The 16,520-nt window shown below is 40.7% G+C and overlaps 1 protein-coding gene across 1 annotated transcript in view; it reads right to left on the reverse strand.

Moving 5' to 3' along the window:
• obsl1a (obscurin like cytoskeletal adaptor 1a) overlaps positions 1-9,392 on the reverse strand; it is a 33,676-nt gene extending 24,284 nt beyond the window's left edge. Inside the window, exons 1-5 of the mRNA XM_033980799.2 lie at positions 9,045-9,392; positions 5,364-6,537; positions 4,427-4,696; positions 1,695-1,955; positions 765-1,070 (exon numbers count right to left, since the gene is read on the reverse strand). Of these exons, the coding sequence (XP_033836690.1) occupies positions 765-1,070; positions 1,695-1,955; positions 4,427-4,696; positions 5,364-6,507 (1,981 nt within the window). The 5' untranslated portion in view covers positions 6,508-6,537; positions 9,045-9,392. The remainder of the gene's footprint in view (positions 1-764; positions 1,071-1,694; positions 1,956-4,426; positions 4,697-5,363; positions 6,538-9,044) is intronic.
• Positions 9,393-16,520: the final 7,128 nt, after the last annotated feature.

Consider the following 16,520-nt stretch of genomic DNA (forward strand, 5'->3'; position numbering starts at 1 on the left):
CTCAGTCTGTTACACGCTGTTTTCATTAAACTGGAAAAGTTTCTATCTCTTGGAAACTTCTATAACACTATGATTATTTAGGATGAGAGCTGATTGGCTGAGCAACAATGGTCCACCTTGATTCACTTTTCTGTCTGAAAAAGCTGTTCCAAAGCTCTGCTAGTGACCAAAAAATGCATGCATGTGAATAATAGTGAGAGCTAGGGACTAGTTAGATACATACTTCCTCCTTTAAAGATGCTGTACCTGATATTAACTTAAAAACATGAAAAACAGAACCACCATTTTAAACAGTTTGCAGTGGTCCAAAAGTTATTCCTCACTTACCTTATGCATTCTGGGCATCCTAATTATTCACCACAATGAGTTTCTAAGCACTTTTCACAACTTTCAGAAACCAGAGCAGAGTTTTGCCATGATGCTAAAGCTAACAACAGCATGCTAACACACAAGTTTTGATTATAGGACAATAAAATGCTTTCTAATTCGATACAGACAGGACGCAGTTGACTTTGACCTCTGCTTATACACTATCTGTACTGGGGCAAGACACATTTTGCTCAAAAAACTGAAAAAAAAATGGAAAACGTTAACTTGAAAACGACCACAACATGGCATCAAAAGGTTGAACAGAGCATTTGGAGATGTAAAGAGTTACGTAAATGTGTGAATGAAACAAAGTAACAACATTCTAGCTTAAAGTGCACAGAAGTCCATTTTTCATAATATTGATGCTTTAATTTTCCATTTTCTCCATATCTTACCCAGATGAACTGTTTTGGGGAATTCCACGTGGCCGCTGCGCCCATACTTATTGATGCAGCAGACTCTGAAGCGGTAATCCCCCTCCCCCGGCACGCTGTCCCCGGACACTTCAGCAGAGGTGGCGGTCTCTGAACTGAAGCACTTCTGCCACTCCTGGGAGCCTAACTCCTGCCTCTCCAGCACAAACATGGAGCGGGTGGAGGTCTGGCTGTTAGGGGCCGGGGACCAGCTTAGCAGAGCGCTGTTGGGTCGGTCGTCATCCATTTTGATGTTGACCGGACAGATGGGCGGGAGGTGTCGTGTAGCTAGAGGAAAGCAAAGGAATATGGAGACGTTTGTGATTAAAGAGGGGGTAATTTACTTCTATATGGTATTAGAGAGGGGGTATTTTACTTCTAGGGGGTATTTTACATCTATGGGGTATTAAAGAAGAGGTATGTTACTTCTATGGGGTGTTAAAGAGGAGGTATTTTACTCCTATGGGGTATTAAAGAGGGGGTATTTTACTTCAATGTGGTATTAAAGAGGGAGTATTTTACTTCTATGAGGTATTAAAGAGGGAGTATTTTACGTATATGGGGTATTAACTGCTAACACAGAACCTAATTAGATCACCATGTTACCTTTTATTGTTTAGAAATTAGCTGAAAACAATGTAAAAAAAAAAAAAGGTTTTCATGTTAGTTTCACTTTTGTTTCCCTCACAGTGCTATCACGTTACAATTTTCCTGGCATATTGTAAAATGCTTAACACACTGTCAGCAACATTCATCCGTTACTCCCTGTTCACTGCCTTAAATTTACCTTAAAGGGTTTGAAAATCAGGTACCTCTCATAAAATTATACACCATTTTAATCAAATAGTTGTTGTTTTTTTTGCAATGGAAGAAAAATATATTTTGTTTTCCATTTTTATTTTCTAGACTTACCTTTAACCTTGAGGCGCGCTGTTGTGGTGGACCTCCCTGCCACAAAGGTCACGACCCCGGAGTCATGGTAGGCCACGTTGACGAAGACCAGGATGTGGGTCTTGCCGAAGGACTTGAGGATGGTCTGGTGGGTCTCGTGCTGCTTGAGTCCATCTTTGAACCAGTGGACCTCCATGTCGTCCTGGTCCACCTCCACACAGAACGCCGCGTTCTCCCCCTCCAGAACCTCCAGTTTACGAGGCAGTTTACGCAGTATGGGACCTGGATGGAACAAGGACAAATTACTATGATTTTTTAGTGGACAGCAACTAGACCATTTCAAATAATATTTATAAATGATTCTCTGTTGAAATTTATCTTGATACAAAATATGAGTGTTTGTAGTACTGTATATTCAAATTTTATTCCTCATTACACTGGGAATGGAAGTAGTGTTTATAAGTATACATAAAAGTACAATGCATAAAGAAGATACCTATTTTTATTTATTTGTTTATTTTTTATTGCCTGGCAAGTCTAGAGTGATATCTCTGTATTTTCACATATTCATAAAATACTGGAGAAGTGTGTATTCTGGATCCCAGGCAGGTTGTTATGCTTAATTATGAACCTAAAATCTTGGAAAGTATTGTTCAAAAAGTTATGAAAACAAAAAAAATGTATTCCAACAAGGAAAACAAAACTAAGGTTATTTAACTTGAGAAAAAGTTACTTTTATATCACTGTTTTGTTATACAGGAAATGTGTTTGCAGAAAAGAAGCTCCTGATCCGTCCTGAGTACCTCAAGTCTCTGGATGTTGTGGGACTGTCTTGGCTGACACGTCTCTGCAACATCGCGTGGCGGTCGGGGACAGTACCTGTGGAATGGCAGACCGGGGTGGTGGTCCCTCTGTATAAGAAGGGGGACCGGAGGGTGTTTTCCAATTACAGGGGAATCACACTCCTCAGCCTTCCCGGTAAGGTCTATTCCAGGGTACTGGAGAGGAGAATCCGACCGATAGTCGAACCTCGGATTCAGGAGGAGCAGTGTGGTTTTCGTCCTGGTCGTGGAACACTGGACCAGCTCTATACTCTCCATCGGGTCCTCGAGGGCTCATGGGAGTATGCCCAACCAGTCCACATGTGTTTTGTGGATCTGGAGAAGGCATTCGACCGTGTCCCTCGTGGTGTCCTTTGGGGGGTGCTCTGGGAGTATGGGGTCCGGGGCTCTTTGCTAAGGGCTGTCCGGTCCCTGTATGACCGGAGCAGGAGCTGTGTTCGCATTGCCGGCAGTAAGTCAGACCTGTTCCCGGTGCATGTTGGACTCCGCCAGGGCTGCCCTTTGTCACCGGTTCTGTTCATTATATTTATGGACAGAATTTCTAGGCGCAGCCAGGGGCCGGAGGGGGCCTGGTTTGGGAACCACAGGATTTCATCTCTGCTGTTTGCAGATGATGTTGTCCTGATGGCTTCTTCGAGCCAGGACCTGCAGCAGGCACTGGGGCGGTTTGCAGCCGAGTGTGAAGCGGCTGGGATGAGAATCAGCTCCTCCAAATCCGAGGCCATGGTTCTCGACCGGAAAAAGGTGGTTTGCTCTCTCCGGGTGGGTGGTGAGTCTCTGCCCCAAGTGGAGGAGTTCAAGTATCTCGGGGTCTTGTTCACGAGTGAGGGAAGGATGGAGCGTGAGATTGACAGGCGGATCGGTGCAGCGTCTGCAGTGATGCGGTCGCTGTATCGGTCCGTTGTGGTAAAGAAGGAGCTGAGCCGGAAGGCGAAGCTCTCGATTTACCGGTCAATCTACGTTCCTACCCTCACCTATGGTCATGAGCTTTGGGTAATGACCGAAAGGACAAGATCGCGGATACAAGCGGCTGAAATGGGCTTCCTCCGCAGAGTGGCCGGGCGCACCCTTAGGGATAGGGTGAGGAGCTCGGTCACACGGGAGGAGCTCGGAGTAGAGCCGCTGCTCCTACACGTTGAGAGGAACCAGCTGAGGTGGCTCGGGCATCTGCTCAGGATGCCTCCTGGACGCCTCCCTAGGGAGGTGTTCTGGGCATGTCTCACCGGGAGGAGGCCCCGGGGAAGACCCAGGACACGCTGGAGGGACTATGTCTCTCGGCTGGCCTGGGAACGCCTTGGGGTCCCACCGGAGGAGCTGGAGGACGTGTCCGGGGTGAGGGAAGTCTGGGAGTCCCTGCTTAGACTGCTGCCCCCGCGACCCGGCCCCGGATAAGCGGAAGAAAATGGATGGATGGATGGTGTTTGCAGAAAAGTGTTTTGCAATAGTACTTTTACTCAAATAGCTTACATGCTTTTAGTAGTCTTTTATATTTTTTATATATACAGGATTAATGTTGTGATGACATTAAAATTTCAACCTCAATACTCAATACTGACTCCTTTACTGCCATGAGTATAAAAAGTCCTCTTTATTTAAACAACAGAATGTCAATTTCAACATTAAATGGAAGTACTTTCTTTTATATTCCCACGTGGTCTTATATCTGTGTAATCCCTCAGTCTTAAAGGTTCCATAGTGGTCCATGGGTGTATACTAGTCTATATGTCTTATACTTGTTCTGATACAGCCCAAAATCACTGTAAATCTATTCAGGAAAGGTTCATTTCTGTCCTGTGAATGTGACTTTGTTAGTATAGTTAATCGTTCAAATGCATATATAGTTTTGACACAACTTTTAGTATCGATTAGTATCTGATTTTCAATATTTTTCACAACCCTAATTGGAAATACCTTTGACTGACAGTTCGGCGATGCTCTTGGCTCCATCAGGCATCTCACACAGGTACACCCCGTCATCGTCCATGCCCACATCCCGGATGGTGAGGCGCCTCCTGGTGCCCTTCTGCTCCATGCCGTACTTCTGGTTGGGCATGAGCCTCTGGTCCTCCAGGTACCAGGCGGCGGGCAGGGTCTCATCGGGCACCTCGCACTCCAGCACAGCCATGTCATTCTCAGCCACCTCCACGTCTTTGAGTTGCCGCCTGAACCGCACTGACGGGCCTGACAACAGATCAGCAAGAGTTGTTATGTTTTATCAAGGCTACAACTTTCTGTGCATGTAGTTATTATGTATATTATTTGCCACACATCACTACACATTATTAATCTGATGTAGCATTGTGTTAGATTGTCACATAATTACAACGCAAAGAATGTAAAATGTTTTCTTAAAATTAAAGTGAACTGAAAAATCATTGAATAATATATTTTTTTTACAGTGGAACTTCACTTTGACATAGCTCCTGCACATTATCAGTCCCTCATTGAAACTACTTGGAAAAAAGAGGAACTTAAAGTGGAATACATTGAGCCGATTGGGCAAATCGGCACCTAGCATGCACAGCCATTTACAGTAGGTTTCTAGCTAAATATGGTGTCACCACATTTGTTTTGCTTTGTTGTCTTTTGATGCTCTTTACAACATCTGAAAAGCCATCTTCCATCACTTCGTTGCCGTATAGATTGGTATATATACATTTGTAAACTCAAAAGAAATCATTTTGCTGCTGAGGGTTCATCAGATTTAAAAGTACTAACTATCTCATGAATCCTCGCCCTCAATAAAGCGTAAGAAAATGGATGGATGGCTAGATCACGAATAATTTGTATAACTTACTCCTACAGTAAAAGTGTTTATTATATATTGTTTATAAAAGACGTGGCTTACCTTTGACGCTCAGATGCACTGCACTCAGCGTATTCCCCAGTGCGTTGGAGGCGGCGCACACGTACAGCCCCGTGTCCTCCCTCTTACAATACAGAACCTTCAGCGTATAGTATCCCTCCCTATCCTCAAACATCAGGTGCCTTCTCCCTGGATCCAAAGGAACACCATCTTTCTTCCACACGATCTCCGGCTTCGGCTTCCCCGTTACCAAGCAACGGAACTTGGCGTGTTTCCCCTCTGCCACCGCGAACTTCTTCACTTTTGACGGGTTGACTGCCGCTTCATCTTTGTTCCGTAGTATTCCTAGCCTTCCACCTCGTAGCCGGGGCGAGTTTTGGCTATTCGTGTGCCCACTCGACGACCTCTTGCTGTCTTCTCTCTCTGGCACAGGCTCGACGAGTAAAACCGCGCCCGCCAACGCTTCGCCGTGACAGTTGACAGCCTTGCATGTGTACACCCCTTTATCCGGCATTCTTGTCCGGTAGATCTTGAGTTGGAACCATCCGCCTTCTTGACTGCTCACGCTAAAATGGGAGTTCTCAAAGATATCTCCAAGCTTTTTACCGTCTTTCTCCCACTCGACTTCGGGCACCGGAGTACCCCAGATTTTACACGAAAAGGCTGCATCCTCTCCTCGGTCTACTCGCAGAGACAATGGCTTGATAAGAAATCGTGGTCGGTCAGAACTCAACTCATCGTCATCACATTTTTCCATCAATTTGTTCGACTTTTGCTCACCGTTAGCTATACTTCCATTTTCATTCACGCAATTTCCGTTTTGCAGTTTGCTATGTCCATTCACCTGCCTCGAATCTCCATTGACGACCAACTGTTGAACTTGTTGCTGTTCTTCAACTTTTAACGTAGCGGCTGCGTAAGTTTCGCCCACACTGTTTTTGGCCTTGCAAATATACTGGCCTGCATCTTCAGGGGTTATTGAGGTTATAGTTAGAAGGTACCCTTTACCATCTTCCGATAGCTTGTAGCGGCCCTCGGAAAAAATCTGGACATTTTTGCGTTCCCAAATCACGTCCGGTTTGGGGTCTCCACCGATTTGGCAGCGCAGTGTGGCGTCGCTTCCACAAGGGGCCAGCACAGGACGCGGATACCCCAGCACACGTGGGGCACCTCCGAAAATATCCATGGTCAGTCTTCAACTTGTTTGGGAAAATATCTGTAAAGAAGAATACAGGCCCATGAACAAATCTTGTGGTACACCCATACACTGTATTGGTCAGTTCTTTAATATTTGTTTTCTTAACTACTTTTGGTCAACTTGGCTTTGGTATGGTACTCTTATTTATGCAGGACAACATAACAATTAAGCAAGACAAAAGTCAAAGGAAAGATGCTGGTGTCAGGTTACATGCTAATTTACACCTCCCTGAGCAGGTTGATGAAAATATTGGTATTTTACATCTTATAGCCATACTTATATTTTATTGGTTATTGGCTCCAATTAAGAAAAACATCTACTGGATCAAGCATTACTTCCTGCATATTGGTTCAGGGTTATTTATTTATAATTGATGGCAGAACATCTCATAAATTAGAACTTTTTATATACATTGCTAATACAAAAATAATAATAATAATAAAATAATAATAATAATAATAAAATAATAATAATAATAATAATAATAATAATAATAATAATAATAATAATAATAATAATAAAATAAATAGATAAATAAATAGATAAAATCTGTTTGGTTTTTTAAAATAATTTATTGTCATTTTATGAGAAAAATATGTACTGTCAGTTTCTGTTTTGGCATCATTTACATATACATAAAACCTTTTCAGTATCCTTTGCATCTGTAGTTTGTATTTATGTACTATTATATACAACCCTGATTTCTGAACATACAAATTGCCTTTGTTACCAGTAGAAGTCATCTAGATAAGAGCAATGCATTTTAAATATGGCTACAAAAAATAACGTCCAGCTATTACCAAGACACTTAAAATTAAGGGAATGATAGTTCTGAAACGAGTCCAGAGTTCGGTCAGGTGTATAACAACAGAGGCAGCTCATGACATCACAAGGTGGAACAGAGCAATTATAAATCCCAAAAGAAAGCGATTACAACATGAGAATGAAACAAAACACTATGTATTTTTCTGGATATACTGGCAGGTTGATATACATTGGTGCCAAACTGTTTCACATGACTCAAATAGCTCTTGATGTAGCGATTAGCACAGACTAGCATGTTTAGCTGCTTTTGGGCTAACCCTCTGGTCGTCTTCACAGCTGGTCCTGGATGTCACTGAGGGAGGTATTTATAAGTCCACTGTCCTAAAAATGACTGCCCCATGTGTCAGGCGAGCTGCGAAATCTCCCACCTGAAGCAACTACACTCAGCAGTCAAACATGTGGAAGAGGGTTCATTGTCTTGGTTGTCAACGGCGAGTAAATGCCACTTCGAAAATATGTTTTATTTCTTAGTTAACATAATTTCTTTTTATTATGTATATGTACGTGTTATTTATGATCAGGCGCCATGTTGTGTTTTCCTTGCTACAGATATTGCAACATCACGGAGATTATGATTTGAACGTAATGCTAGCTTTAATTACGCAACAAAAAGTAATCTCAAAAACATATTATATCACACGGGCTCAGGGTCAAAAGGCATAAAAACAGTTCACATTTCGAACAAACATACCTAAAGAATTGTTTACCCTTCATGTTCATAATTCAAACTTAATAGATATGTTTAGATATGTAAATTACTTCACTTACACCATTGTGGAAGTAGTTTTTCAAGACGTTTTCAGAATTTCTATAGCAGTAATCCAGCACGTAACAAAGTAAAAGTAGTAAAGTACTATACTTCAGTACAAATTTGAGGTATCTGTACCTATCAGTTCGATAGTTTCAGCACAAATATTTATCAAAATCTTTAACTACATTTGAAGCTTTACAAGACCTCAAAATATGCGCAAAATACTTCTACTTTTTACACTTTAAGCATATTTTTAAACAGGTACTTTAATATTTTCTTCTTTTTACATGTGATACTTTTACTTCAGTATTTTTTGCTCCAGTATCTCTACTTTTACTTCACAAAATCAAGTACTTTTTACACCACTGCTTAGCATCGTGTTTAGAGATAGGGCTTTGTTTTTTCAATAAAGTATGGTGAACGTCAGTGGGTAAAGCGTTCAAAACGACAGTACCACGTTATAATAACTACATGTTAATTAACCTTAAGAAAGCATGAAGACTTAATTTAGTATTTGTGATTCTGAATGAGGAAAGATTCAAGTAAAGGGTTAGGGTTAGTTAGTTCAGTAGTATACCAACCCTGAATCATTCTTAAAAGGTGCAGTATGTAACTTTCTGGAGATGGCCATGTCACCTGCATGATTCCACGGCAACAGAAATTTAGACCTATACTCCATTTAGAAACGTTCTCCATAGAGATAGACACTTTTTATACTGTACTGTGGAACATTCTAGCCAAAGTAGCAACATTTCTATGGAGACAAACAGGAAGAGGCCCTCCTCCAGGCCAAATAAGTCTCAGGTTTGTGGAGATGCAAGCCCACTCACAGTACAGATAGGTTTTGTGCTTTTTTGGAGGGGTTAAAGGTTACATACTGTGTCTTTAAGGCTAATTTAAGTGTAGTTATTATACCGTGTTACCCTCACAGATCTAAAATACCACCTACCTTGATTTGCGCGACAGCTGGCTTCCCCTCTGGACCTGAACCTAACTTGAGTAATATCGAGTCTGGCAGTTACTCGAATGCAGATGTCTTTCCCAAAATACTCTCTTGACCTGTATCTGTCTGTTTAGCGATCGTCACAAAGCTCCCATCCACGTGCTTAATCTTCAACCTTTTACTTTTCGTTTCGTAAAATCCGTAATTCGAACGAGCCCCTTATTTCTTAACAAAATTGGGAATACATCCATTGAAAAAAACGCATTTCTCAGGTGTGGTTCCTCGATTGCGTTGTCGCGTGGCAGATAGGAAACGTGTACAAATGGCTAGCGTCTTGGTTCTGTCATTGTCTATAGCGAGAGAGTTGGAATGGTTTGAAGAAGGGGGAGGCAAAGTGAGGGTTGGTGGGTATAAAATGCTTTGACAGTTGCTCTTGCCCTAAGCCACCCTCCCCTCCTCTAAAAATAGCCCTGGCTTCCATGGCGGAGGCACTGATAAAGTTAGACTCTCCATTCAGGACCATGGAGGACTAAAGATAGGTCCTGAGGGAGGGGGTCTATGGTGGATAGCTTAAGCTTAAGAGATAGACTCAGTTAAACCTCTGCACTGAAGAGCAGCAGCTGGGACCCCAATAGCGTGACTCATGGGGTTCTATCAAACTGAAAATAAAACATGGTAATCCTCCAGCTAGGTACTCCTGACCGTGACACTAGCTTAAAGGAACTACGTAGCCTGTGCTGTGTGTGTCACTCCTCCTTTAGAGCACTATCACACAATCAGCATGCATCACGTCAGGTTTGTGAAGTTGTAGTGTATTGTTTTCAATCATGTTTTTGTATATTAATGGGCAATTGCTGTGAAAGAGCATGGAGGAGGGTTTGAATAGCGCTACCGGTAGAGATCGCTAGATTACTCAAACATGCATGGATGACGTCTAAAACCTCTTCCAGCATGTTTTTGATGAACAACATTATAACATGGTAGAAAGCACAATTGTATTTGGTATAATACCTCGTCTTTAATCTGAAGATAAAGGACGCAAGTTTTTCTCATTCTCAGGTTATGAACAGGCCTCACGTGAAAACTCAGAACCTCCAGAATTCACTGACTGAGCTTCAGAGGCTGCACTAGCACTGATTCATGGCTCAGTAAAAGCCATATTTGATTTGATGTTTACATTTTTACGTCATATTTGGGGACACAGCTATTTATTAAATTCAAATCTTACAAAATCTTACATATAGTTCTTTAAGTTACCCAAATAAAAATAAAATCCAAGCACTCTTTTACCGTTTAATCTTATTTTACTATTTAGCCAACTCAATTCTCTACTTTATAGACCTCACCAAGATTATTTTACAAAGTTTCCATATGATAACCTCTACCTATTGTCTCAAATAGTCATGGGTAGATGATCTAAAATCATTACCAAAAAGATATTAACATGACTAGCCTCTCTCAGTGAGCGACGCAGTGGGACCATAGCTATGTGCTGCTATCACTAATGACGACAGCTAGCCTAGCGCCACGTTAGCTGCCATGTGGTGCGAGTACTTCAGTGTAAGAGGGACTTTATCGTCTGAGAATGCACAAGCGTGTCACCACCGGATCCAGAGCTGTGCTAGTCCATCCACGTCTATCTATGAGCGCTGATAACAACTGAACTGAAACACCTAGCCTAGCATAGCATACCTTACCACAGAGCAAGCTAACAGGAGACGAAAAGAGAATATTAAAAAGTTTTTGTATTTTGTCTTTTTTTTTTTTTATCAGCTTTTGGGGAAGTTTTATAAGTTTAAAGGGGACATATTATGTAAATTCAACTTTAAAGAGGGTTATTATGCAAAATCATCTTTTTTGAGCTTTCTACCACGTTGTGACATTGTTTCCTCATCAAAAGCATGCCTGAAGTAGTTTTATTTTTCATCCATGCATGTTTGAGTAATCTAGCGATCTCTCCCGCCGGGTGTTATTTACGGTTAGCTGTACGATTACTAATGCTAGCCTACATCACCCATGCTCCTTCACAGCAATTGTTCATTAATATTAAACATGATACAAAACAATACACTACAACTTGACAAATCTGATGCGATGTGCGGTACTTTCATTAGCAGGATGATTGTATTGTGATAGAGCTCTGAAAGGAGAGTGACTTAGCACAGGGAGAAAAGGGAGGGGGGGACTGAAACTATTTAGGCATGTTAATAGGTTGATTTTTATTGAATTCAAAAGAATAAAAGGTAACATGGGGATCTAAATATGTGTTAGCATTTGTTGTTAGCAGTTAATACCCCCTCTTTACGGAGCTTTTAACGATGATAGGCTAACAGCGTCATTGTTAGCTTACTCAAAGTTGTACATTTATGATGATTCTTGCATGGTTAAAAGCTCCAAAAAGTTTTATGCATCAAAAAGGGTCAAAGTAGTTAATTTAGTCTGGATTTCTGAACATGCAATAAACCGCATTTGTCAGCACAGTGAGCCAAAACCCACTCTCTGCTAATGCACTGCAGAGTGAAGACGTTCAAATGAGGTTAACCGCATAGCTTCAAATCGAGGTGCCTCTTAGTGAAGGCAATTTGCTTCTGATGGTGTATGGAATTTTAATTACCTGTCCAGCCAGAACCACACTCTTTGATCAGCCAAAACCAGACAGCCAAAGAGATGCACGCTCCGTTTGTGTCAAAACAAAAATGGCAGCTTATGTTAAAAAAGGACAGGAAAATAATACAAGACAGAAACAGCGTGGATTTCTGCAGAATCAACATTCGAAGCAGCAAACTCAGGTAAAAAGTTATACATTTTGTTTTGAATCATACAAGAATTTTCGAGAGGAGATGTTTGCTGGATTTGAGAGATACGTGATACAAATTGGCGGCTGTGGTTGGACCTTTCCAAGTTTGGACGGAGGTTTGTCTCACTCTGGGGACTGGCTACTCAGGCAAGCAGTTCAAATGATGCTTACTACTTAGCTTTAAATTGAGGTTCCTCTTAGTGAAGGCAATTTGAATCTGGTGGTGTATGACATTTTAACATAGAAGAGCAGTTCCTGGATTAGGTGACCACCTCATGACATCACAAAGTGGAAAAAAGTATTTTCAGCTCTGAAGACGGAGATAAAAACATGTGTTGTTTCGAATGAGGAAATACATATACCAGTAGACCTATATTATTTATATTGTTAAAAGCTCAAAAGTCTATTCAGCGCGCTATGGCAGCTATGTTAGAACATTCTGGGACACTAAGCTCTATGGTATGTACAGTTATTATAGGAGGTCACATTAAAGGTCAGTTATGGTAAACATGTTAGTCTGTAGCAATGGAGAAAGTGGACCACTTTACCCAAATATGTATTGTTCTAAAATGGCTCCATCGATGTCAGCGATACAGAAAATTCCATCCAAAATGCCCTTTATTTTCATTTGTTAAACAACATCTATTGTGTAAATTAGACGTTAACAGTATGGTTGCCAATTGACAGTTTAATTACCTCCAAATATATCTGCTGCCCATGTCTGAACAAGAAGTAAAAGTACAAACATAACAAAAATAAATAAATCTTAAACATAACCTTTGCACTTTAAAAGTACTGTATGCTAGATTTAGATTTTTAATTCCAAAAAACATGATCTATCCGTGTCCCCAGATATAAAGTAGACATATTTAAATCAAATACAGCTTTTACTGATTTATTCTTCATTAAAAAAAAAACCCAAAAAAACATTGGAGATGATGGCTTGTTTATGTCATAACTTCGCGTTTCGGTTGTCAAGACGATTATCCACTCAGAAAGCAGAATGAGTCTCACGTGAGTCTTATTTTTAGTGGTGGTGGTGGTGGACAGTCTGCCACCTGGTTGTCTCCATGGAGATGTTATTGCTTATCGATCTCCATGGAGACAAGCAAGCGATGCCACAGGACCAAGTTACAGGTCAGATCTGTGGAGAGGTGATGCCACTCCACAATAGCGCTGTTGTACAAGGTATTTTTGGGGCAATAAAAACACATGTAATTGGAAAATGTGTAAAGATTACGGATGTTATCTGGCCTCTTACTAGTCTGGGAAAAGCCGTAGCATCCGAGGGCACCTTTTAATAGACCACACCATCATAGGTCTGACAGACAGCATTTCCCCCAGGACAGACAACAGGCAAGCTCCATAGTCCTGCACTGATAGAGACACACCTCAAGTCAAGTGCCTCCACCAATCACCTCAAAACGGAAAAAAAAAGGTGTGAAACAGGGGAACCAACATGACAACTTAAAAATGATTAAACCATTGACTATATATGTAAATTGACAAAGCTAACCTGCTACAGAGACCTGTTCATCGACTCTGGCTCCAATTCACTTTACATTAGAAAACTGTCACCCCTTTCTCTGATGTCAGGCTTGTTATTTTTTAGTTTTAAAATGTCCATATTAACCCGTTCTACATCCTGGTATTTTGTATTTCACTATTGTGTCCGTAAATCAAGATATGAACATTAATAACAGATAAATCAGGTGCCTTCTTTTCCCGAGATTGCTCCTGCTAGCGTTAGCAACAGGTTTGATTGACACTGTTACTAAGCGTCCGTCCCCTGCCAAACCAGCGGTGTGGGCGGGAAGGGGCGTTACCTTCAACAGCTTTGCTCCAGATTGGCTCTTTGGTTGCTATGATACTCGCGGTCGGAATTCCAAATGTGGAACTCAGCCCCAAATTCGGCGCTATAACTGCTAGCCTCGATGAGCTTCATTTGACTGGAGCCGAACACTATGGGTGACGTTACACTAACTTAATCCACTTCTTTACACAGTCTATGGATTAAACGGAAGATGTCACTCATGTGGTTGTAATAACGATGTGCATCAAATGAAATATTTACATTAATGAAGAGGGAGGTACAAGTTTAATGCCGTACTGCGAACCATTACAGGCAAAGATCACCCACCTCTGATGACTCTACTGTGTTGGAAGCCACGTGTCGGTGAGTTCCTCTTGTGTGCTCTCATCCGCAGCTGTTCAGGAGGAATCAGATTAGATTTCACTATTCACAAAGACCCCAGGCTACTTCACAGAACCTCCGTAAAAAACAGTGCTATTGTTAGACGGCACTTTGTTATACTGGGGGAGGTTTAACTGTGCCATTGAGCAATACAAAGGACGTGTCAAATGACTATTTAGATATAATGGGAGACATTTTGTGTACATATATCGGCTAAATCTATTCAACAGCATAATTGTGTATATTTTGGGGAATATTTAATGTTTTTCAACCTCTTATTATTACAGGTTTTTTTTTAATTAAAGTTAGAATTTTGGCACAAATACTAAAATTTGCCACTCAGGGACCAAAATAGCTCATATTGGCACAACCTTACATACATTTTCAAGCCTTAACTTTCAGATCAAAACCACAAAAACACTTTTTGCAGAACCTAAAACACAACAATCAGCTATTTAAACGTAGATTGCAATTATAACACTGTCTCGTGCTATAATCTGTGTACGTAACTACTGCACACTCTGACCAAAGTCAATAGACAAGACTGAACACACAGCAATCACAATATGAAGAGATCGTATAGACAGACACAGAAGCACCAGGAACGACAATGTAAAAGACTTCTGAGTCGGCAGATTCATAGAAAAAAATCTGAATTATTACGTTACTATTTAAAACTGTACTTCATAGCCTTGGCCAGTAGATGGGGCTGGTGGGCCATCTTAAAACATAGAGGCTGTAACACAATATCGCATCCAACATTGAATATACTTTACAAAATGAGTGAATGTTGTACTCAGAAGAAGACAATTATATATTTGGTTGAAAATGAAGTAAAAGTATTTAGTATTTTTGTTATTCCTCACTTACCTTATGCATTTTGAGCATCCTAATTAATCACCACTATGAGTTTATAAGCACTTTTCACCACTTTCAGAAACCACAGTGGAGTTTTGCCATCATGGTAAAGCTAACAACAACTAGCATGCTAACCACACACTTCGCAGACAACACAGTGCTTTATAATTTGGTGCAGACAGTACACAGTGGACATATTTTGCCTCAAGAGGTGTTTAGATAATATATACTATGGATTATGGATGCACTGATCCAATACTGAAAATTTTGCTGGATTGGATATCGGCTTCTGCATATCGCTTCAGACGATATCCTGTTTGGGCACATAAACTAATGTAATAAGACGATTTACTGGGTCATAATTTGCCCAGAAGGTCTCGTAATGTTTGATCTTTTATTTAGACAAACTTGTTCGTTGGAAACTTGTGAGATAAATATCAGTTTTTGTTCTGGTATCGGTTGATATGGGGGTTCAGCAGAATGTACTGGGGCAAGACACATTTTACTCAAGTACATGGGGAAAAATCGTGTACAGGGCCTAGAGAACAGCTGCATGCTGGGAAAAACAATGAGGGATTTTGGGAAAGACAGAAGGAGGCTCTTGTCAAATATAAACAGCATCTGTGAGGATCTGTGGTAGATTCAGGAGTGCAAATGTTTTTATAGACACAATGCAGAAGTTGAATGAGTTTATTTTTCAAGCCAGCCAGACAATAACATCGGGTTAACAAAGTTAACCTGCAGATAGAGACACATCCAACTGTTTTTAGAGAATATCAGGCGGTGGCATAGCTTTCTGTCATTCTTACTTTCTTTTTCTTTCATAATTAAACATGTTATTAGTGTTCCAGCAGCTGGAGACATTTGAAATCCTTGGTCTAAAACATCATCAGGCATGCTTCAGATCGAGAGATTTTTTGCCGTTTTAGAATCTCTGGAGGGTTTTGTGTCGGCTCTTCCACATGTTTTAGGACTGCACTTCTGATCACCTCCTTGGAAACCTCCCAGATCTTCTCTTCTACTCTTCTAATCTCCAATATGTCCTCCAGTCTGTCAGTAATTACCCAACTTAGTCACAGTATCTTATGCGGAGGGGTTTATCAGAACTTAAAGGGGGTACTATGCTAAATTGATTTTTTTAAATGTTTTTTTTTTTCTTTGTACCATGTTATAACATTGTTCCCTCATCAAAAACATGCCTGGAGAGGTTTTAGATGTCATCATTGGATGTTTGAGTATTTAAACTATCTCTCCTAGGCTCTATTTGAAACCTCCTTACACAGAAAAAAGTCTCTCATTGAACCAAACAAAAAACAAAAAAAATGCTGTCAGTTTTTTATAGGCAATTATTCTAGTTAAAATTTAGTTAAAAATAAACATCAGACACAGAGAAAGTGAAAACTTTGCCTGATGCAATTATGAATTGTTGCAATGGGCATTTGTGTTTTTTTTTAACTTTAAATGAAAGCAGCTTTTATAGTGATCCAATAAAAAAAGAAGAGGACCAAGAGAGTGGGACGTCACTCCTGTCAAATGAAGCTCAGTTCCATACTTGGAATTCTGACCGCAAGTATCGAAGCTGTTGAAGGTAACACTCCTTCCCGCTCGCACTGCTAGTTTAGCAGGGGATTGG

The sequence above is a fragment of the Periophthalmus magnuspinnatus genome, chromosome 2, assembly GCF_009829125.3.
Source record: "Periophthalmus magnuspinnatus isolate fPerMag1 chromosome 2, fPerMag1.2.pri, whole genome shotgun sequence".
Classification (NCBI taxonomy): Eukaryota; Metazoa; Chordata; class Actinopteri; order Gobiiformes; family Gobiidae; genus Periophthalmus; species Periophthalmus magnuspinnatus.